Source organism: Ursus maritimus, unplaced genomic scaffold (genome assembly GCF_017311325.1).
Source record: "Ursus maritimus isolate PB19 unplaced genomic scaffold, ASM1731132v1 scaffold_3, whole genome shotgun sequence".
In the NCBI taxonomy this organism is placed as follows: domain Eukaryota; kingdom Metazoa; phylum Chordata; class Mammalia; order Carnivora; family Ursidae; genus Ursus; species Ursus maritimus.
The window spans coordinates 19136665-19164158 of NW_024425563.1; the positions used below are offsets into that span (position 1 = coordinate 19136665).

Below are 27494 nucleotides of genomic sequence, written 5' to 3' on the forward strand. Positions count from 1 at the left end.
GTACAGCCACTGTGGAAAACAATTTGCAGGCTCCTCAAAAAATTAAAAATGGAAACAGACTACTAAGTAAGTTGAACTGTTCTTCAGACTAACTGAGGATGTTAATTTTTCCTTTATTTTTCTCTAAGCTGGGAAACAAAGTTTGTAAGAACTGTGAGACACTAGAGAAGATTACCCAAGGTAAACTGCAATTTCTACTTAGGAATCTTTTTTAAAAGTCTATCCATCCATCTGAAACAAATCATACCACCCAAAACATTGCAAGTTTAATGGCTTTAAAATTATTTTTAGAAAAATATTATCCCCCCCCCAAATTAAATCTAAGGGTCAGACTAGGGAGGAAAAAAAAAAAGAATACATTTACATCAAGAACATATAAAGAATATCTAGCAAAAATAGACAACCTAATAAAAAGTAGCAAAGGGGTAAATGATTAAATGGTGTTAGACTCTAATTCAATAAAAAAATTACAAGGGTCAAATAAATGTAGAAAAGATGCTAAACTGGCTAAATCGGGTATGCACTCAAATTTTTTTTTTGGGAGAGAGAGAGAACACACATGTGCATGAGTGGTGGCAGGAGGGGCAAAGGGAGGGGGTGAGAGACTCTTACGCAGGTTCCACACCCAGCACGGAGCCCCACATGGGGCTCCATCTCACAACCCTGAGATCGTGACCTGACCCAAAATCAAGTTGCATGCTTTATCAACTGAGTCACCGAGGCACCCCTGCACTCAAAATTCTTAAAAAATGGATAATGTGCAGTGGTGTCAAGGATATAAAGAAGTAGATGCTTTCATAGACTTTTGGAGAGAGTGTAAAATGGTAAAATTTTTTTGAAATGTAATTTGATAATCTACTCAAATTCAAATTTTCGTATTCCAGTTTTGAACAGGCTTATCCTCTTAACCAAGAATTCCTCTTCTAGACACCTATTTTAAGGGAGTATTCACAAATGTTCATGAAAGTGTTCAGGGCAAGATTTCAGAAAGAGCGATATTTGGAAAATGTGTATAAGTGAAATCATGTAATACTATATAAGTGCATAGAGCAAGAACTGGAAGGATGCACACCAGATTCCTTACAATGGATAGTCTGGGCAGACAAACAAAAAAGAATGAGAAGTTGAAAGATTTTACTTAACTTTTAAAAAAATTCAAACACGAACAATAATTTCATGTATAAAATTCAAAAAAACACAGAAGTATACAGAGGAACAGTTGAAAGAAAAAATCTTATACACTTACATACTTACAGTGATCACTGCGTAAGATATAGAGCTGTCCAATCAGTATATTGTACACTTGAAACTAATGTAACAACATGCATCAATTCTACTTCAATTAAAAAAAAATCTTATATAAATCTCGAAATATCAAACAAAACAATAAACTTGTGTCTCCCTGGTTGAAGCTTTCAGGGGAGGACTAGGCATCTTGATGAGCCCATTCAACCTTTTCAGGCCTGTAAGTATACTAGAGGATAAGCTCAGTTTTCAAACCACTAGACTATATGAACTCAGAAGATACTTCCTAGTCCCACAGGAGAATATAATGTTTTTGAGGCATTTAAAATTTCAGTTACATACATGAGAGTACATTTGGATTTTAGACCACTGCCATGGAGTTTGACCTTCAACTTAAATCAATCCTAGGTCAATATTAAGAAATGTATCTTCCTAGCCATTTAAATACTCTAAGACAACCTGTCAGCCCACTGCCAAATATAATACAACTACCAAATAAGCCACCTGCTATGGAAAAAAAGAGTATTTTTGAAAATATTTCTTCAGGATGTCTCCCATTTTAAAGAAACTCTAGTTGAGGAACACCATTTGGAAGTATTTGTACATTCACCGAACACACAAGGAAGGGGACTGTTCACTCATCCTGTCCTAAATGCCTCTTAGGGGCAATGACTGCACAGTGAGTAAGCAGGAGACCTCAGCAGTGGTTAACGGCAATTAAGTTGAACACAACCACAGAATCATAGTAATTTAAGACTCCCAGAGAGAAATGTGGGAAGTCATCCAAGCCACTAATCATTTATAACATTTTTTATATTATTTAAGAGAAACCGGCTATAGAACATCAAGCTTTTGTTCTTATACTATCAAGCTTTTGTTTTTATACCATCAAGCAATTAGAAAGAAATTTGAAAACATTAATGTGATGAGCAATAGCACTTAGTGCTTAGAAGAACCAGAGGAAGTGTGGGGTCCTCTCAAGAACCTGGGAGGACTTGCAATCACCTGGGCCTCAAAGAAGGTTCACATAAGAGATAGAGAGAAATCCTTGGTGTTTTACTTAAAAAAAAAAAATTCATGGCTCTAGTTCATTTCATGTCATCGGAACAAGTTATTTCCATTAAGGATGAGATGCCATTAGTCAGTCAAATATTGTTTTTCACTGACCATTATTAGTACAATGCTGTAGAAGTCCTACAATCCTAACTCAGGTACTGCAGTCAAGAGCAAACTATTAAACCACTAAAAAAAATCTTTGCTGGTGATGTTTCGAAAAGATAGCTTTAATATTTATAGATATACTTTAGATATATTGGGCCCACAAAGGTATAGTTATCAACAGCAAACATTTGATTATGGTTACTAGGAATCACTGCGGTTTTTAAAAAGCTGATGGTGGAAGATTTTTACACTTATAAACCTTATAAACCTTAACTGTCCACTTGTCTGCCCTCTCCCTAACTTACTGAAGATACTCCTCAAGTTCCATGAGGAATGAGGTGGTCAACCAAGGCTCAGTCTTGAGCTTCTCTTTGTATTTATTCTGACTTTAAAAGCTCAACGACCCTAGGGTTTCTATCTACCACACAGATGATTTACGAATTTCAACCCCTGAGCTGAATCTCTCCCAATTCATTCCTTGGAACCCCAAGGTGTCAACCTTTCATTTCACTGGCCTACACTAACCATCAGCTCATAAAAATTGGATTTCTCAAATTACATTGATCAGGATCCTAAAAAAAAAAAGGCTTCTTTGTTCCTATACTATTTCTGCTAGAATAAGACATGCTTATCAAATCAAGTATTTTAATGAGAAATGGGATTAAAGAATAGAGGGTTTCAGGCATTCAATAAGAATGTAATTTTCCCAGTACAAATTTCAATAAGAATTAAATATTTACCTGTATGCTTAATAGTTAAATATCTGTATCTATACAGCAAGATATGATCATAGAAACACACAAGTCAACCACTATCAAAGACTATGTTATACTTAAAAGTAAAAACTATCTTTTCCAAACATCACCAGCAAAGATTTTTCAATAGCCTATGCCCAAGTCCATCATCCACCATGATATAAACTGAGCACACAGCAAAGCAAACAAAGCAGAAATGTTGCCAATATTACAGCCGACACGCTCACCCCACCACTGGGAATTTCAGGCTGGAATAAGGTTATTAACAATTGTGAGCCTCTTAAAACAAATCAAGTTCCTTAATTAATTATTTGATGAACTGAGCTATATCAAACTGTAGTTTTTAAAAACCTAACATTAAAGGGGGGGGGGAAGCCATAGAATATGTTTGGTTTTTCCACTCCGCTAAACAATAACCTTGCTTTCCTTAAAAAGATTCATATTTAATTAAAATGCCTCTCCTGATTAATTTTCCCAATTTTGATTAATTCAATTATTTCTGTCTTTGATACTTTGAAATAAATATTTGAATATAGGTATGTCCACACTTATTACAAACCGATATCATTTCATGTGCTTTTGTTGGAGTTTTATTGTTTTCTTCTATAGGTAGTAATATTGCTTTCACAGTTAGGAACTGTGTTTATATATGCACTTGTGAATGTATGCATGTTTACATGTAATAATAGCATTTTACTACTACCATTATAATAGTAAATTTACTATATTTACTAATATAAGCATATTATTGTTCCTAAAAACAGCATTATTACTATTATTGCTATTATTTGCTATTATGAAAACTAGGCACCTTCTTTCCCCTTCTGCCACAAATCTGCATACAACGCTGGAGGCAGACTCCCTGAAAGGCATCCACACACCACCCCTGTACCCCACCATACACGCACATACAGTTATGAATTCTTCACTCATCTGCTTAGACTCCCCATGTGTGGATCTGGAAACACAGAAACATTTTCCAACAAAGAAAACACCGATAAACATAACCCTATAAATTTTTTCAGCAAACATTTATTAGATACCAAAAAAAGCATATAATCATCAACATCTAAAAACATGAAGATCAGCATTTGAGGCTGATGGCTACAAATCTGACAGGATCAAGTCTTAAGCCCCTGATTGGCAGTTTTTCCTCCTCCTTTCCCGAAGATTAAACTGCAGCCAATTTTCATCCAGCCGGTGATAGATACTCTTCACCAACAAAGGAAGGAAGATTAAGCAAGACTGACAAATAAAGCTGAGAATCCATAGTGGGATTGCAAGAATGATGGACTAGATCAATGAATCCTGCTCCTAAATCAGAGATGCTTTGGGGAGAAAAATGCAACGACAGAAATCACTGATTACAGAGTCACCATATGGTCTCTTCCATTCATGGTGAGCACAGTCCAAAAACTGCTTATAAATCTGTTTTTTAAAATAACCCCCAAGATTCTAACAAAAGCTCTGACCCTTTATATAAATAGAGAAGATCCACGCTGGCAGAGCATGAGAAAAGCCAAATTCAAAACGCCACCACCACCCCAGGCCTAGGCAGGGCTCGTCACCTGCATTCCATCTTAGTACTGGACTCAAACATCTCCCTGATGCAGTCCATAAATGTACACACTGACAGCTTCAGATGTGCCCAGCACCATCGTGAGTGCAAAAAAGCCGGGCAGTGAAGAAAACGCTGGATAACTCAGAAGTACTGACAAGGTCCCTTTACTTAAAAATCTTAGAATCTAATTGGTAAAGAAGAAAAAGAGAAGCATCTCACCCTGGCAGAGTGCACAAACACAAAAGATCCATTGCTCCTCGAGTTCTCAATTGAAATTAGATGTCTAAATTAAGAAAAGAGGGGGTGAAAAATATTTTCCTGAACAAATGAATTTTCATTATGTTGTATTTCCTTGGGGAGCACCAATTATGCTGATGACAGAATACACTGCTTTACAGGAGGCCTGGGGTTGCATTACTTCTTATCTTAGGCACCTAAGCTTGTCAAAGGTCACTTATCATTAAGCGGTAATCTATGTCTTGAGATAACTCACTACCTAGATTATGTCTCAATTGATTTAAAATAATTAAAAACACCCCCCAGTAAAGAAACAAAATAAATAGACTGAAAATAGCAAACCACCATTTAGGAAAAAAGGTTCCTTTTCTAATGAAAGAAAATGCTGGCTTCTCTCCAAAGCATATAAATACTTTAAATATTTGCTCAGCAATTGAATATGTAAACAAAATTTATTAGAGAAAAACTGAATAATAAGTAATAATGCAGGAAACAAAAAATATCACTGTGCTTCTAAAACATATTCCAAGCAAACATTGATAACAGATACTTTGCATAGCAAATAGGCCACTAAAGAATCAGACATTTCAGGTTCTTACATTTTCAGATTTCTTGTTCTTTCCTTTCTCTGAATTTCCCATTGCCTTAATGGCAATCTCAGAATTAAAATCAAAAGACAATTTTTTTTTTACATATAAATTTCACACTCCCCCACCCCGCTTTGCTGTCAAGTGTCTGACCCTGGTTTGATAATCTCATTTCCTGAGAATCAAAAAGCTGGAAATTTAAGCTTCCTAGAGTGTTAATTGCAGCCCTGCTCCATTGCTAATCAAAAAATTGGATGTTTTGCATGAAAATGCTTCTCTAATTAATTCTCAGTCATAAATCGCCCTGGTTTTAATAACCCCTCCTTGATTGGATAGCCTTTGAAGAGACAGTGCAGCTAATCCGCTAAACTAGAAAAAACACACGCAGAGGAAATAATAAGTGGGCTTACAAGGTATGAACTAGATGATTGCATTAATACTGTCAAACTTAAAAAAGTGAGTCTCCTTTCCAGGCTTTTCATGCCTCATCCCACACCCCAGTAAAATAAACCATGAAACTAGGAATCATGAACAAAGTCAACTGTCACAGAGGTCATGCATCAGAAGTCAAATCTTTTCACCCTCCTTCCGTAAAACAGCTATTCCTCTCATTTTTTAAAAAGAGGCTTCCCTTGGCATTTTTTCCCCTAGAAACTAGAGATCCAACAATGTCCACTTGTCACATTGTCTGTTTTAATAAGACAGGGTTTTTGCTTCCCTCCTTCCCTCTGCTTCTGACTGACAAGATATTATCATACATATCTCTAAGAGGTGCTGAACTGGATTTTCATTATCCAAAATGTCAAGATTCGTTTTTGTCATCACAGAACACAGCTGGTCTACACCAGCAGCCCTTTGATTAATTCAAATGGAACAAGTCACCTATACATAACTTCATTTTCCCTAGACTGGGTCTTGCATTCTGCAAATTTTAATTTACAGCTTGTCAGTATAAGATACCATTTGCTGCCATGGCGGCACTCAAAGAAAAAAAGCAAGTCTTAATTAGCAGCACTTTGCATTAATCCTATGATTACTAATAAGGCAACAATTGGGAATTTTTAGCTTCAGAGCAGGACTTATTTAGAATTCACTCACTACCTATTTAGTAATACTGTACAAACTTTCAGAAGATGCTAGAACAATACAGATGCACAATGATGAGCATATTTAACAAATACTATTTTTAACACATAAATTAATAAAAATGTGGCTTTCCAGTTGACCTGTGAAATAGTTATGTCTCCTTTCTCTAAATTCATGAAGGTAGGTATAAAAAAAGTTATGCTAAACGAAATGACAGAGTAACAGGCTTGGACTAATGATTACAACAAGAGAAAAAGGACTGGAGGTTGATTCTGACTTGGATATAGAATGCTCGAACCCACAGGTCTATAGCCTTCTACGCATCAATAAGATTACATTAAAAAATTCACAAGCCACCACGAGATACCACTGTACACCCACTAGAATATCTGAAATTAGAAAGACTAACAATACCAAGTGTTGGCATATACTGCTGGTGGAAATATAAAATGATACTCTCGCTTTAAAAAACTAGCAGTTTCTTAAAAAGTTGAACATACACCTACCACAGGACCCGCAACTCCACTCCTAAGTATTCCCAAGAGAAATGAAAATTTACGTGCCACACCAAGACTTGTACACGAATGTTTACAGCAGCGTTATTCACAATAACCAAAACCTGGAAACAACCCAAACACACATCAACAGCTAGAAGGATAAATAATGAGGTACAGTGTATCTCTGTTGTGGTATATCCATACAACAGAGTACCACGCAGCAATAAGAAAGGAACGAATTACTGACAGATGCAGTAACATGGATAAATGTCAAAGTCTTTATGTTCTCAAAGAAGCCAGTCACAAAACTGTATACTACATGAGTCCAGTTATATAAAATTTAGAAATTGCAAGCTAAACTATTGGGACAAATCATGTCAGTAGTTACCTAAAGCTGGGAACGGAGAGAGAAATGGTCTACAAAAGGGCACAAGGAAACCTGAGTGGTGAAAATGCTCGGTATCACAACAGGTAAACACATCTATCAAAACTCAACGAATTGCTCATTTTAAGTGAATGTGGCTTATTGTATGTAAATTACCTCAATAAAAGAGAAAAATGCACAAGCTATTCCAAATGTAAGTGATTCTGCAAACCCTATATAATAAACTCCATGATATCAATTGTTCAACTCTAACATTTATAAGTTGTGTGACTTTAATCAAGTTACTTAACCTCTATGAGCCATGGTTTTCTCAGCCGTAAAAAATAAGCTATTTGCCTTATTTAGCCCTCCTTCACAAAATGATTATGAGAGTCACGTGATAATTATGTACGTACTCCAAAAAAATGACATCTCAGTAACTTCACTCTTCTCTCTCAGATATTAGTTTCCCTTAACTTCCTTCCTAATTTAATCTGTGATATATTCATGTCTCACCTCAAGTATTACTAACATATTGGAAAAAGTTCTAAGCTTGAAAAGACCTAAACTTCTACCTAGTTCACCATTTGGTTAATGTGTAATATTGTACTTCTTCTCATTTGCAAAAAGCATGAATATTTATTGGGTGCTTACTATAGATGCCAGACACTGTAGGAGGAAATTGAGATGTAAGGTAAACTCAAACACGGTGCCTGTCAGCTTGGAACTTAGGATAAATACTGAACATACATTTTACACAAACAATGAGAAAAACTGAGTAATTATAAGCAGGCCGTGTGCTACAAATGAGGAAGCTGACCTAGTTGGGCAGGGTAGGGAGGGATTAAAACAAAACAAAACAAAAAAAGTTTCCTCAAGAAGTAAGAGTTGAGAGAATAAAAGAAGACGCTCCATGTAAAATTTTTTACAATACTGATTGACACATAGTAAGTACTTAGTAAGCATTATTTAAAAATCATACAAGGCAGAGAACTACCTTAAAATTGACAACTACTTATCAAGGAGAAAGGGAAGGTGGGGTGAGCCAATTCCAGATATAGGGAGCAGCACACAAGGAGGCGGCAAGGCCTGAATGGGGATGGCATGTCCTGAGAAGCCCAACACGGCTGTGGTCAGAAAGGAGGCCGCGAAAGAGGCTGTGTGCAATTGGTGCCCAAATCAGGCAGAACATTATTAGGTGTATGAAGGGACATGGTACTTCATACTAAGAGATGGTTAAGGAAAAAAAAAAAAATCACTGAATATTTTTAAGTCACTCTGGTTCCAATATAACGAATGGTCTGGAAGGACTCGAGGTGGAGGTATGACCAAACAAGAGGTGATGGCAATTAGGACCTGGGTGGAGGCGAAGTCGCTTTTAAAAAAATAAAGAATCGATGGGCTTGTAACAGTAGAGGGGTTAGGAGGCAGTAGTATCACTAGGATCTGGGAATAGATGAATCGCATACAGAAAAGGAGGATGACTTCCAGGTTTAGCAACTGGTAAGTGGACAATGCCATTTAATGAAATCAAATACACTGCAAGAGGCAAGGGTTTTGGGGTGGTGGGGAGAAGGGGAGATTGTGAGTTTGATTTGGACATGTTCAGGGTCGGGTGCTCGAGAGACAGCCCAGCGAGGTAGTAGACTCCGTACTGCTTTGCCTCAGAAGGCTATCATGATGGCGACCATTTTGTACTGTTGTATATATAAATTATTATAAATGTTTTTAAACTGTCATTTCCTACTGTAAAGTCTACAAAACCACAGAAACACTATTAGACCACCATCCTTTCTCAAAGTCCCTCTCAGCTTCCAAATCAAAGTCATAGAGAACTGAAAGGCAGGAAGGAAGACTGACAGCTAGAATAAATTTGGCTCTTTTCCTTGCTTACAGGAAGAACTATTCTAGCAACTTCTACCCGTTAGTCTGAGGAAGTATTTGAGAATCTGAAAGGGGCAATCATGGAGTATCAAGACTGGGTCGCATATTAGTATTCTATTGACGTGTAACAAATTACCACAAGTTTAGCAGCTTAAAATGATACAAATTTATTACGTCACAATTTCTGTGGGTCAGAAGTCCAGGCCTGGGTTAGCGGGATCCTATGCTCAGGGTCTCACTAAAATCTAAAATCAAGGTCAACCAGGGCTGCAACCTTATCTGAGGCTCCAGGTCCTCTTCCTAGCTCATTCGGGTTGTTGGCAGAATTCACTTCCTTTTGGTTGTAGGACTGAGCTGTGTGTTCTGGCCGGCTGTTGAACTGGCTCTTGACTCCCAGAAACCAGCTATGGGTACCTGCCACATAGCATGCTCTTCCCACAAGAATTACTTCCTCAAGGCCAGCATCTGCTAGTGATTCTTGTCTCTTAAGAACTCACATGGTTAGGTTAGGCCCACAAAGTATAATTTCCCTTTTGAATTACTTAAAGACAATCAGTAGGGACTTTAATACATCTGGAAAATCCCATGACAGTTGCCTTATAATGTAACCTAATCGTGGGAATGATACTCCATCATATTCACAGATCCAGCCCACACACAGGAAGAGGAATTATAAAGGTTGCAGGTGATTGGGATCCTTTTAGGGTTCTGCCCACCACCAGTAGGAATATCAGTAAGATACATGTAATAAAGATATAATTCAAAATAGAAAACCATTGACCAAAAAGTGGCAAAGAGGAAAGAGAGGAGATATCTTTATATTCCACCTCAAAAGTTCTAACAAATTAGTAAGTGATTTTTCGCAAGAAAGGCCACCTGAGAATTCTGGGTAAAAATGTATATACACCATCAGGCCTTCCTAGGAAGAACACAAGGTCACTTCTCTATAAAGAGCTGTACCATAAATTAGTGAATTGGGATATAGCTTGCACACTAAATAATTGTATCCAGAAACGACTGCCAGATTGAGGGGAGGAGAAGAGCAGCACAATTAGGGAGAGCGCAGAGATTCTTTTTAAAAATGAAAACAACAGGGGCGCCTGGGTGGCTCAGTTGGTTAAGTGTCTGCCTTCGGCTCAGGTCATGATCCCAGGGTCCTAGGATTGAGTCCCGCATCTGGCTCCTGAGCAGGGAGCCTGCATCTCCCTCTGCTAGTCTCTCTCTCTCTCTGACAAATAAGTAAATAAAATCTTTAAAAATAAAAATAAAAAATGAAAACAACAAGGTGCGTGGGTGGTGCAGATGGTTAAGCATCTGACTCTTGGTTTCAGCTTGGGTCGTGATCTCGGGGTCGTGAGATGGAGCCCCGTCATTAGGCTCCGTGCTCAGCACAGAGTCTGCTTGAGATTCTCTCTCCCTCTCTGCCTCTTGCTCGTGTTCTCTGTCTCTCTCTCTCTCTCTCTCAAATAAATAAATCTTAAAAACAACAAAAAGCAAAACAAAAACGAGAACCGTAAGGCAGACTACACATCCACCAGAATGGCAAAAACTTAAGAGGCTGATAAAATCACATTGTAGTGAGAACGTGGAACTGAAATTCTCAAGCAACTTCTCATTATTTCTGTAATTGTAAAATGCCTATTAGTATCTTCTAAAGCTAAACGTATGACTGTCTCATGATCCAGCAATTCCACTCCTAGATATGTCCCTAAAAGAAATTAGTGTTTCTGTACAAAATGGCTTATAGCAGATTTGTCATAGCCCCAAAGTAGAAATGATAAATATCTATAAACAGGAGAATGAATAAATTGTCCTCTAATCATACAACAAAATATATAGCAAGAAAAACAAACTGATACATATGATAACATGAATGAATCTCACAGACATCATGCTGAGCAAAAGCAGCTCGATACACGAGATGTTATATGAGTCTATCTACACAGATTTAAAGAACAGGCAAAACATAAGTGACAGCATTATGAATCAGAGGAGTGGCTACCCTGAGGGGATGGTACTGACTACGAAGCAGATGAGAAAGCCTTCTAGGGGCTAGTTACAGGTGTGTATCTACACGCAAAAACTTGGCTCTATATTTAAGGTAAGCACACTTATACACTTTATTGTAGGTATATTCTACTTAAATAAAAAGAGAATAAAATGGTGAGAATAATAAAAAAAATAAGGTAGAAAAAAGGAAGAGCAGAAAGGATTCAGTTCATAGGGAACTAAAGCTCATATGCTAGAGACAATCTCTGTTTATATAACATATATTCTAAAAGTTATTGAGACAGCTACAAATTTCAAAGTGTCAACAAATAATTATGGCTAAAATCCCAGCAAACATCATCTAAAACCAACCTAATTGTTCCCCTTGGGCATTATATTTGTCCAAAAATGTCCTAGAAGTGAAGGTATAAAAAAGAACCATACTACCATTTAGGTAACAAAGGATTTCAATTTCTTAGGAAATAAGTCCAAATTCTGCATCTGAGGAAACTCCACCTATTGAGTTCATCAGAGTAAACAGTTTAGAAATGATCAGAGACAACCATTCAATTTAGATGCTAAAGAATTCTTACGGCACAAGATCTTCTCTTGGGAAATTCTTTTTAAATGATTCAATAAGGCATTCAAGAGGAGTCAGGATTACTGATTCCCAGTAAGAGTCATAGAATCTAGAAAGGAGAGATAATCATAGATGAGTGGTGTATCCCATCCCATCAACAGCCTCACTTTTACCTGTCCTCCTCCTGCAACCATGCTGTGGGGAATGACGGCCATACACAGTTAATTGCTCACCTTCCAAGCCAAGTCAAAAATTTCCCTTTCAGATTAGCTGCCATCTTTTTAAAACTAGTTTCAGTCACACACCTTTTATTGTTTTTAAGAATTTATGTTGTTTTCAAAAGATCATTTCTATTTATGATACGCATCTGAGATCTCTGCTAGCTCTAAGGCTTTTTAGGTTAAGAGTTGTTAGCAAATTACAAGTTAGAGTATAACTCCTTTCTCTTGTTTTTTGTTTTTACTAGTAGCCAGGAAGTGACTTCAGAATGAAGGTAAGGGGCAGGCAAGACAACGGTGTTTGTAAAACATCGCCAAATGATCAGATGTAAGGTAGTTAATTCAGAAAGAGAAGGAATGACCTTTCCATTTAACCTCCTATTTTGCCATATACTAATCATCCTCAATTATTTACAGAGTAAAATGCAGTTAGTGGCATTGAATATCAAACTGATTTCAAAGAGAAATGGCCACTTTCATTATTGCCATGAGTATTTACCTCTGGGTGGATGTAAGTGGTAAGAACAGGTCACTAAAGAGTCACTAAGTGCTGCCCACCCAGACCACCTCAGTGGATGCCACTTAACATCACTTGATTGCAATGATCACCGATGAAAGCACAATTTGTCAACACTCCAGAAGAACTTTTGTCAAAGAAGAGAACAGGGGGATAAAAGGACTTTCTAAGGACCATTCTGGGAGATTTTACTGGAATATATTTGAACATTAGCATGCCTATTCATCCACTAATTTAAAAAAGAGTAAGCGTCTCCTATGTGTGAATGGTGCCAGGTGCTGGGGGGGGCACCCCAGATAAATTAGCAATAGTTAACATTTAATCAGTACTTAATTCGTGCCAGGCACAGTTCTCAACACTTTATATGTGTTAACACATTTCATCCTCACCACAGCCCTATGACATAAGTATATTCACTCTATAGAAAGTGAAACTGACACACAAAGGAGTCAGTTTGCCCAAAGTCACCCAAGCAGTAAGCCCGACTGCAGACACCATGCTCTGAACCTCTAACTAGTCCTCAGACTCCGATCTTTAGGAACAGACCAAGTACTGAGAATCAAGAACCCAGAGCTTTGGACCGGCTGAGAGTCATAGAAATCATTTAACTTCTCTCTACTAACTGAGAAAACCAGTTAAGTGACTTGGCACAAAATCACAAAGCGAGACATTAAGAAGATGAATGGTAGCTTGATTTTAGTAATAAAAATACAGACCCACCCAGGAGCAAAAAGTAAAGAATTCATATTCTTCAAAGAGTTTAAAATGAGCACTCAAATTAATAGATCAACCAAAACCTAAAAAGGAGAAAGTAGTATTTGCAATCTAAAAAGAGAAGCAGGAGGAGGGAAGCTCCAACACTGGACTTAGGAAGGGGAACAGTGATGAGCAATCAAACACTGCTGAATGCCTTAAATATGAGGGAGTCGATAACAGATTCGGTCAGATTAGATGTGGTTAGATTAGGCTGGATAGATTTAAGCAAAACTAAAAGAGAAACCCTGAAAATAAGTTAAAAAAAAAAAGCTATCTTTACCCCTAACACTCCATAAAAACTACCCTCTTCTTATATTTCCTATCTTAAATAAAATCATTACCTACCCAAGTCACCAGATTAGAAAACTGGGAATCAGCCAAAACGCCTATCTTTGCTCAAACTCCACAAAGAAGGAGTCATCATGTTCATCTGACTCTTCCTCGAAACTGGCATTTGGATCTACTCCCCCCTCCACCCTCTCTGCTGTCACCTCCTAAAAAGCTGGCATGATCTTATAAGCTCTCACCTGAAATAACAACATAACTTGCCTCACTATACTCAATTTATCCCCTACAGAACCCCTGGGATACTTTTTCTAGAATGCAGATTTCATTATGTCACTCTCCTGCTTTAAGCCCCTGGAGGACAAAAACCATGTCTTCTCGCTGTTATACCAGGTCCTCTGAGACCTGCCCACCTGTCTCCCTCTTCTAAGTCCTATCTTTCCTAATATTCTCTGCTTCAACCCCCAAATACCTACTATCCTATGAAGCTCTCACATATCGCGGTGTCGTTTCCATCTTCTCCCTACTTGCAGTGAGTGCTCTTTCCTGGGGCAGTGTGGCTAACTCACCTTTCCAACTGCAATATAGAGATTCCTTCTTTGTAACACCTTCTATGACTCTGCCTGGCAACATTCAGTGTTTTCTCCTCCATGCTTCCAGACGTATTTACAACATTCATTAAAACTGTGTCTGCTTGCAAGTCGTCTTCCATGACACCTAGAACTCTCCTATATGCGGATTTTCCAGGAACAGGCCTAGAATATAGGTAGCCTAGAAATGTTGCCTATAAGCTGTCACCTCTGATCTGTCAATTGATACAACAACCCTAAGAAATACGCAGGGTAAGTGTTGCTAACTTCATTATACAGATGAGCAATCTAGGGCTCAGAAAGGTAACGTGACTTGCCTAGTAAAAGCAGGATGAGTAATAGGTACTCCTTCCACTAAACCACCGTGCTCCCCAAGCTACTCGTAGCACAAACAGCTGCACCAATATTCCACATATGAACATCACTAACCAACTGAACAGGGATATGTAAATTAGTTAACTGGTGCTGAAATCAGACGTTAATGTGCAAACAAACAGGGACTTATTTGAGCTAAGTGGGCATGAATATGCAAATGAACTGGCTGCAATTCAGTAGATGTCATCACAATTCTAGGAATGAACATCCTATATTATGACTATTACAATATTCATGTAGCATTCATACATACTATCATATATTACTGTAATATGGGCTTTTTGAGTTTAAAATTGTGGTGAAGCCAAAAGTAACTTGATGCATATTTTCATCCACACAATTACAAGCTGGAAATCAGATGTGAGCACACAGAACTCTTCAATCTCCATACACAACCAAGCTGCCATTTGCAGTCCAAGCTGAACAAGGTACTCTATAATTAGGTAAGGCTAGTCCTTCATGATCCGGTCCCTGCCAGTATCTCCAGCCAAATCTACCTTGCACATCCTAAATACACTACAATAGTTGCATTTAAAATAGTTGTTTTTCCTACAAAAAAATTAATCAAGGGGCATAGCTATACCATTTGAATACCCCTCAGAAAATCCAGTACAGTGATTGCATTTAGCTTATACTCAGGTGTAACATGACTTTTATTTTCCTATCGTCACCAGGACACCATTGGTTCTATCAATTCTTAACCTCTTGTTATCATGAACAATGGCCCAAGCCATTCTCAACAGCTTTGGTGTCCCTTCTATTATCTCTGGTTCCTGAAAGTAACAAATTATAATCAGTAGTGGTCTGTATACATAAACTGAGTTCCTTAATAGAAAAAGTTAGGGACACCTGGGTGACGCAGTCAGATGAACGTCTGACTCTTGGTTTTGGCTCAGGTCATGATCTCAGGGTCATGGGATCGAGCTCTGTGTCAGGCTCCGAGCTCAGTGCAGAGTCTACTTGAGACTCTCCTCTCCCTCTGCTCCCACTCCCCAGTGTTTTCTCTCTCTCGAATATTTTTTTTTAAAAAGTTATATCCTTCTAACTCATGTTATGAAACAAGAAAAGACTATATGCTCACACTTCCATACATTTATCCCTGCCATGTCCACTGCCTGAAATGCCCACCCCTCTTTTATCTGCAAAGCTTCTCTTCATCTTTCATAAGCAGCTTGAAACACCTATGAAAGCCTCCCTGCCTTCCCAGCACTGTATACACATCTTAGTTACAGATCTACACAACTCCATCATAATGTGTATCACCGTGCTGTGATCACTTGTTTGCATGTTGAATTAATCAGGATATAAGCAGAGCTTCAAGTAGCAGAGAACCAAAATACCATGGACTTGAACAAGACACTTTATTCCTATCTCACAGAGAAGTCTGGGATGGTACAGTGGCTCTGGTCATCAGAGGTCCGACGCTGCACAATATCCAGCTCAAGCGGCTTCTATCTCACCATTGCTCCACCATCTCGTCCGCACGGTCTCAGATGGCTCCCCACCACACGTCATTCATCCTGTGTGAGAACACGTTCACACACACTGGGCTGGGAAAAAAGGGACAGCCTGTTCCGTCCCTTTAAATATAAGACCTGAAGTTATACACATCACTTTCATGTACATTCTACTGGTTAGAATTAAATTACATGTTCATGGCTGGCTAGAAAACACAGGACACAAAAGTAGACTAGCTGCTGACCTCACCGGGCACTGGGTTCTGACGGGCGAGATGAGGCTGAGGGAGCGGGGGGCGGGGAAGTTGGCAGGGAGCACTCCTGCTCCTGGAGCTGACTGCTCAGGAACTATTTTAGGGACAGTTGGAGTTCAGTAGTAATGCACTGCTGTGGCATGAACCTGGCATTGCAGTGGAATGGTGCAGGCCAAGAACCAATCTAGCTCTCGCAGAACACTCCAAATTTCCCGAAGACTTTCCTGTAGGAGCATTACACTACAGATGGTTGTGTCTCTGGGGACTTAAGAGGCCTTTTACAAATTATTATATTTGTACTTCCTATGAAATGTATAATATCTGGATGTATAGACCATTTTAGTACAGTTTTAAAAATACAACAGCATCTCCATCGCTTAGCTTAAGAAATAGAACAGTACTATTATCCTTGAAGCCTTGAGCTCCTCTCTGATTATCCCCTCCTCTATCCTTTCCAGAGGTGATCTCTTTCCTGAATTTTCTGTTCATGCTCCCTACCTTACCTTCTCCACATTTTCATCACATAAAGATACACACCTCACCATATTACTCAGTCCTGACTGCTTCTGACCTGCACACAGATGGCATTCGACCATATGTCATCTTTTGTGATTGCTTCTGAGAGTCGACCAAGTTACTATACAGTACAGCTCATTCGTTTTCATTGCTACATAGTACTCTACTGCACGGCTAGGCTGTGATTTATAAATCCATTCTCCTGTCCATGGTATTTGAGTTACTTCCACGTTTTTGTTATTCAAACAACACTACTATGAACTCAAGTGTCAATCAGTTTTGCTTTTCACGTTTCAGTTCTCAACGCACCCAAAATTTAGTTTCCTAAATGATGAGTTTCAAATTCAACATCTTTTTTGTTTATGGTTCATCAGTTGTCTGACCACCCATTATTGACTCCCTGTCCCAGCCCTACAAATCTATAATGTCATCTGTCTCCTTACCAATGTTCCTTTGTAGAGCGCTCTGCTTCGTTTTGTCATGGTGCCTCAGGTGCTCCATAGAAGAGAGGAGCAGATGGAGGAGGGGTCTGGGCAGGTGGGGCTCTGAGTCCCAGACCCCATTTAGTCAAGCCACCTCCACCTCAATCTGCTTTCTATACTCAACTCTGAAATAAAACATACAGAAAGCAGGTTCTAGGACTAAAATAATGAACTCAAAAAGTACTAGATTAGGGTGTCTGGGTGGCTCAGTCGGTTAAGCATCTGCCTTCAGCTCAGGTCATGATCTAAGGGGATTGAGCCCCAAGTCTGGCTCCCTGCTCAGCGGGGAGCCTGCTTCTCCCTCTCCCTCTGCCCTTCCCCCACTCATGTTCTCTCTCAAATAAATGAAGTCTTAAAAAAAAAAAGGACTAGATTATGAACTCCAAAGCACTTGCTACCATTAAAATCTACTGTTTTATTTTCTAGACCTCATACTACATGCATGCGTATGTCAATTTCTTCTGAATTTTGGTAATAGATCACTTCAGATAAGGTCATCTCGAACTAGTAATATTCCTGAAAGGACTCAACCCTCATTCTGAAAACATAAAACTATCTTATGAATTGTGTCTTATCAGGACAATGATCAAGTTGTTCTCTGGCATTCTCATCAATCTAAAAATTACTTTCCCCACATTCCCCATGAATGTTTCTGATCTTCTCTATTTTCTAAAACAGCTCAAGTCAGAATTAGTTGCATCATATAAACTACTAAATTTGGCAAAAATATTACGAAATTAATGTGGGCCAAATGGTTTAAAAAATACGGGCTTCAGAGGGGAGAGGGGTGGGGGAATGGGATAGCCTGGCGATGGGTAGTAAGGAGGGCACGTATTGCATGGTGCACTGGGTGTTATACGCAACTAATGAATCACTGAACTTTACATCAAAAACCAGGGATGTACTGTATGGTGACTAACATAATATAATAAAAAAATATTTAAAAAATATGACAGTAACTTCTGTCATATTTAAAAATGTCATTTTTTTAAAAAAAGTTAACTTACTTTTAAATTGTTCTGATACATGCTAGAAATTTGTAATTTTTTTCAAATTTTTTATTTAAAAAAACCTTTTAACTCAAGTAGTATATAAAGAGAAATGCCTATGTATCACTTTTCAATCTCACTTAAGAGTATTCACTCTTTTCCCATATCTGCATGTGTGAATGATTAATGGGCAGAACAAAGGTTTCTTAAAATAAGGTAATAGGTCATCAACTAGTTCTGCATCATGACCAGGGATCATTTCTCGAGAGTGAGGTTCATAGGCTTTCCTAAGGCTTTGTGATAGCTGTTTTGCACTCTCGGGATCCAACTGTCCGTCCCATGACCTCCAGGCTCCTCCACATGGCTCGGATACCAATGGTTTGTTTGACTTTGTTTGAACTACAATTCTTCAGAAAATAAACCCATGTCATAAATTAAATCCAGAAACAAAGAACAGTTTTAAATAAAATAAATATCTACATTGCAAAGATTATGGCAAAGAGGTGATACACTTAGTGACAACCTTGGCATGAGAATACTTTTATTTCCTAAATGATCTGAAATAATGCATTAGTCTGTTCATGACCTCAGGAAAATATATTTATTACTTACTAGTTCTTAGGAACATATAAAGAAATTAACATTTATAAAAATTCTATTATAATTTCATTATAAGACAAATCTTACATATGAGGAAGTTAAGATCAGTCTTTTAAAAAAGGAAGAATATAAATATATAAAAGGAAGGGGAATCAATTTTATACACTATTTTAGAATCTAAAACAGAAGAGATAACTACGAAAGATTAAGGTTATTTTGAAATAATTATATGCAATTTTAAGAAGAAAAAATGTATTTTTTCATGTCCCCTGCATATTGCTACATAGTTATTAACAAAGTCATTATGTAAAATTTAAGACTACAAAGAATTTTCTAATCGTATTTCAAGATATAAAGCTTTACAAGTGCTCTTATATTTAAGGCTGTGGAACAAATGTGAAGGATGAGTATAAAATTGCTGTACCTCACTCCAGCCAAAATGTCCCTGAAAATGTGCACATAAATGAAATCTTGCTTTAAATGCTCCATTACAGAAAAGTTTGCTATTTGAGAGACTCCTATTATAAATCCTTTTGTAAAAAAGGATAATCAACTCATGGCTAATGTATTTCAAATATCACTCTACCTTAAGGCGAGGTACACCCAAACAGATTAATTACATATGATATCATTAAGTATTCACAACCTCAGTCACCAACAACCCATTAGAGAGAAAACCTCAGAAAATTCAGGTCAGGTCAGTATAAGAGCCCAGTTTTCCTGATGCCAATACTTCCATATTTACCATGTAAAGCAAATCCTCTTAGAGAAGTTAATTCTCAAGTGGTTGGAGATTTACAGAATATTTTAATATCAGGGCTATAGAAATGCCACTCATTAGACTAATGGGAATAAAATAGCACTCTAAAGGTAATATTATTGAGTATAAACAGAAGTACTAAGTAGCCCCAAGACAGAAAAGAAACTGTAATCAAAACTGAGTATACATTTCTACTTGGATCAATGACAATTAATGTGCTCTACCCATTTGAGTTTTATTATCTTAAAAATGAACGAAGAAGATAAATCACAGGACTTCTACTCTGCTTATCAAACCTCCCACTAGGCTTTTTCAAATGAGTAGGCCTGTACCTGCAAATAAGGAGATACGGAGGATAGAGGCCTCCTCCAACCTATACTTTTTGAGTGCTTAATTCAAGCCAAGCATTGTCCCAGGCACTGGAATGCACTAATGAGTAAGACTTGCATTTTGGGAATTCAGAAGCAAGTGCAGAAACTTACCAAGTGAGGAAGACAGGTAGAAATTAAGTATCATGAGAAAAATTAAAAAAACATGTGATAAAGAATGATAGGATGGTGGTGGGGAGTGGGCAGGATGCTGAAAGAGGTCAGGAAACAATAACAAGATGTGGGCAGGAGACCTAGATCTGGAAGTCACCTGCACCTAGGCGCTAAGCAAAACTCAGTCTGGGCTGAGATAGCTGAGGAGAGTCCACAGAGTAAGCACAGCTAAGGTCCCAGGACCAAACCTTGAGACACCCCAATATATGCAGGAAAAAAGGAACACGGCTGGCCGGAGGATCAAGTGAGATGAACACGGGGAAGAAAACACTGAATCTGCCAAGATGGGGATCACTGGTGACCTTGAGAGGAGCCAACTCAGGGGAACAGTGAGACTGGAGGGGTGGAGAAAACAAGAGAGAAAGAAGTGGGTGCAGTTCTTCCAATTTCACCATGTTCAATTTTTTAAAGCACCATTTTAATTTAAATAAATTACAACTACTCTAATTTTCCCAGAGTTTTAATATCGAATTTGTATAGTCACAACATCCCCCCTAAAGTAGTCAGAACTCATAACAGCTCTATTTTTCAAATGAGAAAACCACGGCACAGTGGGACTGAGTAACCTAAGAGCTTATTTTGGTCACGAGCAGCACTATTTTGAGTTTTTTTTTTAAACCCCTAGTGAGATAACCTGTTCGTCAGTTGCCCTATTTCCCAAAGAATCCCACGTTAAACCTGAGAAGCCGTACTCAAGCTAAGTGTTTGTTAAAACTACTACGTTTCTAACCTGTAGCACGGCTGTCTAAGCAGTACAATGAAGCAGTGGAGAGGCTCAAAGCAACGGGAAGTCTCTGATGAACAGAGACACACAAGTTAGATCTCCACCTGTTACCGCGCACACTTTGAAACGGCACCCCCACCTCCTGGGCCCAATTGCCAACAGCAGACTATATAATGAGCCATCTGTACCTGAACGGAGCCAACTGAGATGGGTTGATGATACCAAAGAAATCTCATTTTTACATTCTTTTTTCCCCTTGTGCGTTGTTGGGTTGAGTCACATTTTTAATTGCATGATGAATGGGAAATGTTGGCAGAAACTGAACTTTTATAAAATTTGAGCTTTTTAATGTTACTTTGATGGTCTTCCTGGTGGATTTTCTTTGCCGCAGAAAGAAAAGTTGACCTCTGAACCAAACCACCGGGAAGCGAAACCTGCAGCTATGTGGCGGTGAGAGGAGAGACAAAAATCTTCTGCCGGCCTCTTAGGGATTTGACTGAACTATTCAATTATACCTTTTCAAGGATAAGCTGAAATGCAGATCTCACTGTGGTCCTTGGACCAGTCAGATGAATAGAATAACTGAAAAAGGCTGGCCATTTTTTAATGGAAAATAGGTGTGATTTTCCCCTTTTCCTGCTGAGCTGTTAAAAGCATTCATCAGAGACACTTTAACTTCTCAATGAAATACCATCAAACTTTTACAAAAACTCATCAGCTGAGCTATTCTCTCACCATGCATGTGATCTGTCAGCTCAGCTAAATTATTTTTTAATGATCATTATGAACATGATATGTTTGCTGACTACTTTCCTCCCTGTAACCGGAGATAAATGCTCCTATTTTGCTGAACACTGTTAAGTAAAACATACTCTCGCACATAGTTCCATATTTCAATCAACTTTCAACTTTCTGAAAAATGAGAAAGTTCCTAGTTTGATGATAGAGATTCTTCAGTTAACCACCCTCACAGAATAAACTTCCTCCGTAACAGAGCTGGATTTAAAACATGTTTTTCAATTTTATACAGCAGTACTGTCCTAGGCCAGACAGCTCAGTGGCAACATTCCTACTTAATGAAGCTATGTACGACTGGAGAGAACAAAAACAGATCGACACACAGACTCTACTTCTCCCTAAACTTAAAAACTAATAGAACCTATGGAGCCGATACTGGCTCTCAGTGGCCGCATCTCCCCTTGGGGCCCTTCCTAGCTCTCCGCAGTAAGCTCTCTAGCCCACGTTCGACGTCAACTGTCCTCATTTGTTCTGTCGCTGAGTCAGTCAGTATTTACTGAATATTTACCATACTAGGCACTGTGCTAAGGATAGGAAATAAAATTGTATTTCTCTCCTGAACTTCAAGTTTCGTGGTAGGCTCAAACAAGTTAGCACTGATCCACAATACAGTGTGGAAAGTCCTCAGAAAGGGAATGTCAAAGATGTGGTAGGAGGACACAGCACGGGCCACAACCTGAGAGAGGAAATGGGGGGACAGTCATCAGACTGAAGTGACAGCTAAATTTAAGTTGGAAAGCAGAGAAGGATTTAGCTAAAGAGACAAAGAGAAGGAGTACAAAAACTGAAGTGATAGGACTAGTGAGAACAATGAGAACAACAGGGCTAGAGGAGGAGGAAGACATAATACTTCCTATTCAGTCAGCAGTTCTCTAAACACTGCTCATTGCTTACCTCAACGTGGCTTTCACAACAGCCTCGTGAGGTGGGTACTGTTATTTCCGTCTCCATTTAGGGGTAGGTAAACCGAGGCACAGAGGTTACGAAACTAGTAAATGGGGAGCTAGATTGTGTCAGCAATCTGGGCCCAGAACCCTCGCCTCTTCATTGCTTTGCTCCAGGGTCTCTCCAGAAATCATGGACCACTGGGGCCACAGCTGCAAAAGCCATTGTGCATGGCTGAGAGTGCAAAGCGCTCGCTATTCTCACTAACAAAAAAGAAGAAAGAGTCTACCATCAGTCATCTGTCTTGGTTGACTAATTATGCTCGAATGTGAATGAACGACAGGTTGTGCTGCTGTCCTGTTAATTATGTGGTCTACCTTTTCATCACTACGTGTCAAACAAAAGGCTTCCTTGTGGTGGGGATGTTGGTACGAAGGGAGGCTGCGCGTGTGTCGGAGCAGAGGGTATGCAGGACGTCTCTGCTCTTTCTCCACTCAACTTTGCTACAAGGCTAAAACTGCTCTAAAGAATTAAGTGTATTGATGAATAAAAAGTGAAATGATCTAAAAGAAAAAAAGAAAGGCTTGCTTTGTCCCCATTAAAGAAATTTCATGTACTACGAACCAAGTAGAGAGAAATTATGGAGGTAAATTTAAAGTTTCTTGAAGTCGACTCAACGATTACAATAAGGGCGTGGAATATGGAGGATCGCTCTAGCCCTACGCAATCAGCTACAGCCCCTGAGCGGCAGTTCAGGTACAATCAGTCCAATGGAAATGTGTGCTCTGTTACCACCATTTCCTTCCAAGCTTCTCAGTCCAGCCTATACCCCCGGGAGGCAGCTGCTTGCTAGAGCCTGGGTCACCTTCCGCCTTCACTCCTTGACTTGTTCCAATCCTAACTATCCCCTGTACCCATGTACTTCGGGACTCCAAGATGCACACTTCATGCTTCCAACAATGGAGAGCAAAAGGCTAATTTCCTTTTCCTTATATTCTCAAACATATGTCTAGGCATTTAGTTCCGGTAACTATACCCGTGAGCTGTGGAATTATTACTGCGGTATAGGCATGAGAGAGAAGAGCAGCCTCTTTGGGAAAATTTATAGGTATTTAGATTAACAATGGAGATGGAGGTAGAAATGGCTAGGTGGTAGTCCTTAAATCCAGAAAGGCTGGCTGGTTACTGCATAATGTTTGGAAACATGATAAATCTTGAAAACTAAATATTTAATTGTGCAGGTTGCTCACTGCAAAATATTTCAAGTGCCTCTAATGCATCCCCCAAAATGGAAGTGTTCTTATGCGTCCCTCGTACAGGAAGCCCACAGTTTTAAAATAATTTAAATCATCACTCCCTTCTCTCAACTCCTCGAGCATCTTCATGCACATCATTTACTTAGTCGTTAGCACTGACTTCCTGATACTATTACTGATATTCATGCCTTACTTTCATAGCTGGATCTTAAGGCTTCATCTTCCCTTTCCTTCTACTCAACCTCCATCCCCTCTGACGCCTAGGATGGCAGGCACTTAGCAGGACTTCATAAATCTTTCTTAATTGATTGTATTTACCATGATTAGCATCCTTCTTGTCACAGAAGAAAATGTTATTGGATTTTTAATTTAATTACATTTGCTTACGATTTATTTTCTCAAGTATTTTCTCCTACAGATTACAACTGTTTAGTAACCACATATGGCTATCGAATATCCTGTATATCAAAGCTAGCTTGATTACATCTCACTTAGAGGCATCTTTCTTCCTTTTAAATAACAACAGAAGTTGCATTTGCCCTTTCCCCAATCCCAGGTACTCCTGCTACATTCCAGAACGTATGGAAAGCACCGATTAAGTATAACGGTGACAGTCACAGAAGACTGGCATTCCCCGAGACTATGACTGGACTCGTATCTGCCATGTTTAAGCACCAAGAGACTGATCTCCTATCTTTTTGCTTTGAGTTCTCACTTGAACGGTAGCAGGTCTATAAATCCTGTGGCCAAGGCAATAGTTTTAGCTACTTGGCAGCAGACGCTGGGAAGTAATAGACGAAACAGATGATCAAGTCTCTAAATCTTTGCTATCTTGAAAGAATCCTGTGAGGGCAAACCGCAAATTCACATGCGTGAAACACTTCAGATCTTCCTCCAGAAACTCATTTTTCCAGAGAAGTTCAACCACCTACCTTGAAGTTCTCCGCTGCGACTGTAGAGCTCCCGACGCTGCTCTCGCAAATAGGCACTCATACTGATGGCGTGGGAGGAGGACTCGAACCTGTAATGAAACGCAGGGTAAACCAAAAGGCAGTGTCCAGCCACGTATTCCAAAAGTATTCGCCTCTAGTCTGTGGGGTGCTCCTTACTGTTCCATGACCCAAACATTCTGGCTCTTCCATGCCAGGGCCAGAGCGGGCTGCCACAGACCGTGATTTATGAACAATATTCCTGGCTAACTCTCCTGCACAACAGCCTTTGGATCATTTGCTCTTTCATTTCAGCTGATAAACTCTCATCTGTCGCACTTTCTTCTGCCTCCAGACGCTTACCCAGGACCCCTATGCACACGCAGTAAGAGTACCCTACAGAGTCATTCCAATCGTGCTACTATCCAGTTCACACGGCACGAGTGACTGCCAGCCGCCGACGCAGAAATACCGGCTCCGCGGGGCAGCCATCTTGCTCCTCTAACTCCCCCGGTGAGGGAACTAGTACAGAAGGCATTCTAGCAGCGCTGCGGAATACACCAAAGAAGCAAGGCGTCTATGGTCTCTCCTGAAAAGTCCTCAAAAGCATTACAGTTTCGAAACGGTTTCTGATTGGCCACCTACGACATGAAATACTCTCAAAGCAAACAGGCGACAAAGGGTGTGTTCACACCACCCCAGGAATCGCTTCAGAGGTCAGCAACACGGAGGACAGGTGCATGATATAGAACAGGTTTCTAAAGGCGAAAACAATAACTCAGGAGTGAAAAAAAGAAAAAAGAAAAAAAATCATAGTCGTAAGAGACATTTGCAGGGAAGAGGGTGAAAAACAAGTAAATTGAAGACCGTATCAAGAGTAAATCCTTTGACGTGTTAAGAAATTCCATTTCAGACCTGTGATTTTCAAAGTCAGAGGAATGGGGCTGACAGGAGGAATCCTCCTAAGAATACTTGCCACTAAGTGGTAAACAGCAGCATCATGAAAGAGCAACAGTGATAATGGCATAGGTTTCTGGCAACAAAATAAAAGGAACGCCACCACTTTCTTAATTACGCCTTCTTTCTCCATTCTTTGACAAGGAAGATGAATGTCAGTCAGAGGGAGACACCTGGGTTTCTTGATCCTCTCTCTGCACCCTGCCAAGAACTGAGAGGGCCCTCACAGCCAGAAGGAAGGCAAAGTGCGCAGTCCTTCAAAAGTGCCACCTGCCAGTCAAGGGCAGGAAAGAAGGCGCTGACCTCCAAAAAGCATGCTGACAGCTATTGATCAGAAATGGCAAGGGAAAAAGAAATAAACTCTTGAGCAAAGAATAGAGAGGCACACATGATACAATGAGAACTTAAACGCACTTAATTAACCTTGGCTAGGGGCAATTAAAGAGAGTAATAAAGTCCTTCATAAAAACAGATTATAGCTCACCCAAATCTTAATCCTTTATGACCTGATGTATTTTTGCTATTCAGGAACCCTCTGTATGTTTGCCACAACTCATAGATTGGTATAATTTCACAGTAAAAGAGGCACTAGAGAGGATACGGTCTTGCCTCCTTATTTTATAGCCAAAGGCACAGAGGCCCACGATGACGGGAGACCTGTCCTGACTCGCACAGTTCATTAATGGTAGAACCAAGACCAGAAGCAGGCAAATCTGGAAGAATGGTCTAATTCTGTGTGGGTGAGGAGTTGTTATTACTGTGCAATAATAATAAATTTTTGACAATGACTTAAGTTCATTTATTCAGTTCTAATAATTTATATGTTTTTCAGTACCACAATTCAGGATTGGCTAAATGTGGAAAAATGTATATGTGGTCTGAGGTTGAAAGTTAAGGGTGATGGTTGAGAGCATGAAATCTAAATACCCTGAAACCTACTTTCTGTAACACACCTAGATTTACAACAGTGAGTTGAGCTAGGAAGAGAAAGAGAGAGAGAAGAGAAAGCACGCCAGATAGCAAGCAAACAAACAAGCGAGCAAAGCAAAGGCCTAAGGATTAGGCACCATCTCAGGCCATCTTAGTTAACCACCCTTTTTCTTCCACCATCTTCCCTGTTTACTGGCAAAGCCCCCCTTCTATCCGGGCATTCAGCTTCTTTGCTCCCTATTCAAACAGCTGTGTGCTGAGGAAAAGTGGTTCCTCTCCAGCCAAAGACTGTCACCAGAGATGACCCCTGACTATTTCAAGACAATCACCATGGCCTGCCAGTGACTGGTTTAGGAATGGGCTAAGACCCAATCCTAAAACCGGAGGAAAACTTGCAGAGGGGCTTTGTCACTGGCAGAAAAGATTAATAAATGGATAACAATGATTAATTTTAAAAAGAGATCTGAAATGGTTTAGCCACTTTGTAAGACAGTAAAGCTAAACATAATCTTACCATATGATCCAGTAATCATTCTTTCAGGTGTTTATCCAAATGAACAGGAAACTTATATCTACACAACACCTGCACATTTATAGCAGCTTTATTCACAATGGCCAGAAATTGGAAGCAACCAAGATGTCTTTCAACAGTTGAATGGAAAAAACAAGGTACATGCACACAATGGAATATTATTTAGCAATACAAAGAGATGAGCTATCAAGCCACA

The 27494-nt window shown here is 39.2% G+C and overlaps 1 protein-coding gene across 2 annotated transcripts in view; it reads right to left on the minus strand.

Moving 5' to 3' along the window:
* The window catches only part of EXOC4 (exocyst complex component 4), a 716010-nt gene that overhangs the window by 489136 nt on the left and 199380 nt on the right, over positions 1 to 27494 (minus strand). Inside the window, exons 9-10 of one of the 2 annotated variants that reach the window (XM_008707580.2) lie at positions 24883 to 24971; positions 16070 to 16207 (exon numbers count right to left, since the gene is read on the minus strand). In XM_008707580.2, the coding sequence (XP_008705802.2) occupies positions 16203 to 16207; positions 24883 to 24971 (94 nt within the window). In that variant the 3' untranslated portion in view covers positions 16070 to 16202. Of the gene's footprint in view, positions 1 to 16069; positions 16208 to 24882; positions 24972 to 27494 lie in introns of those variants that run through there. The other variant, XM_008707579.2, reaches the window with a different exon arrangement.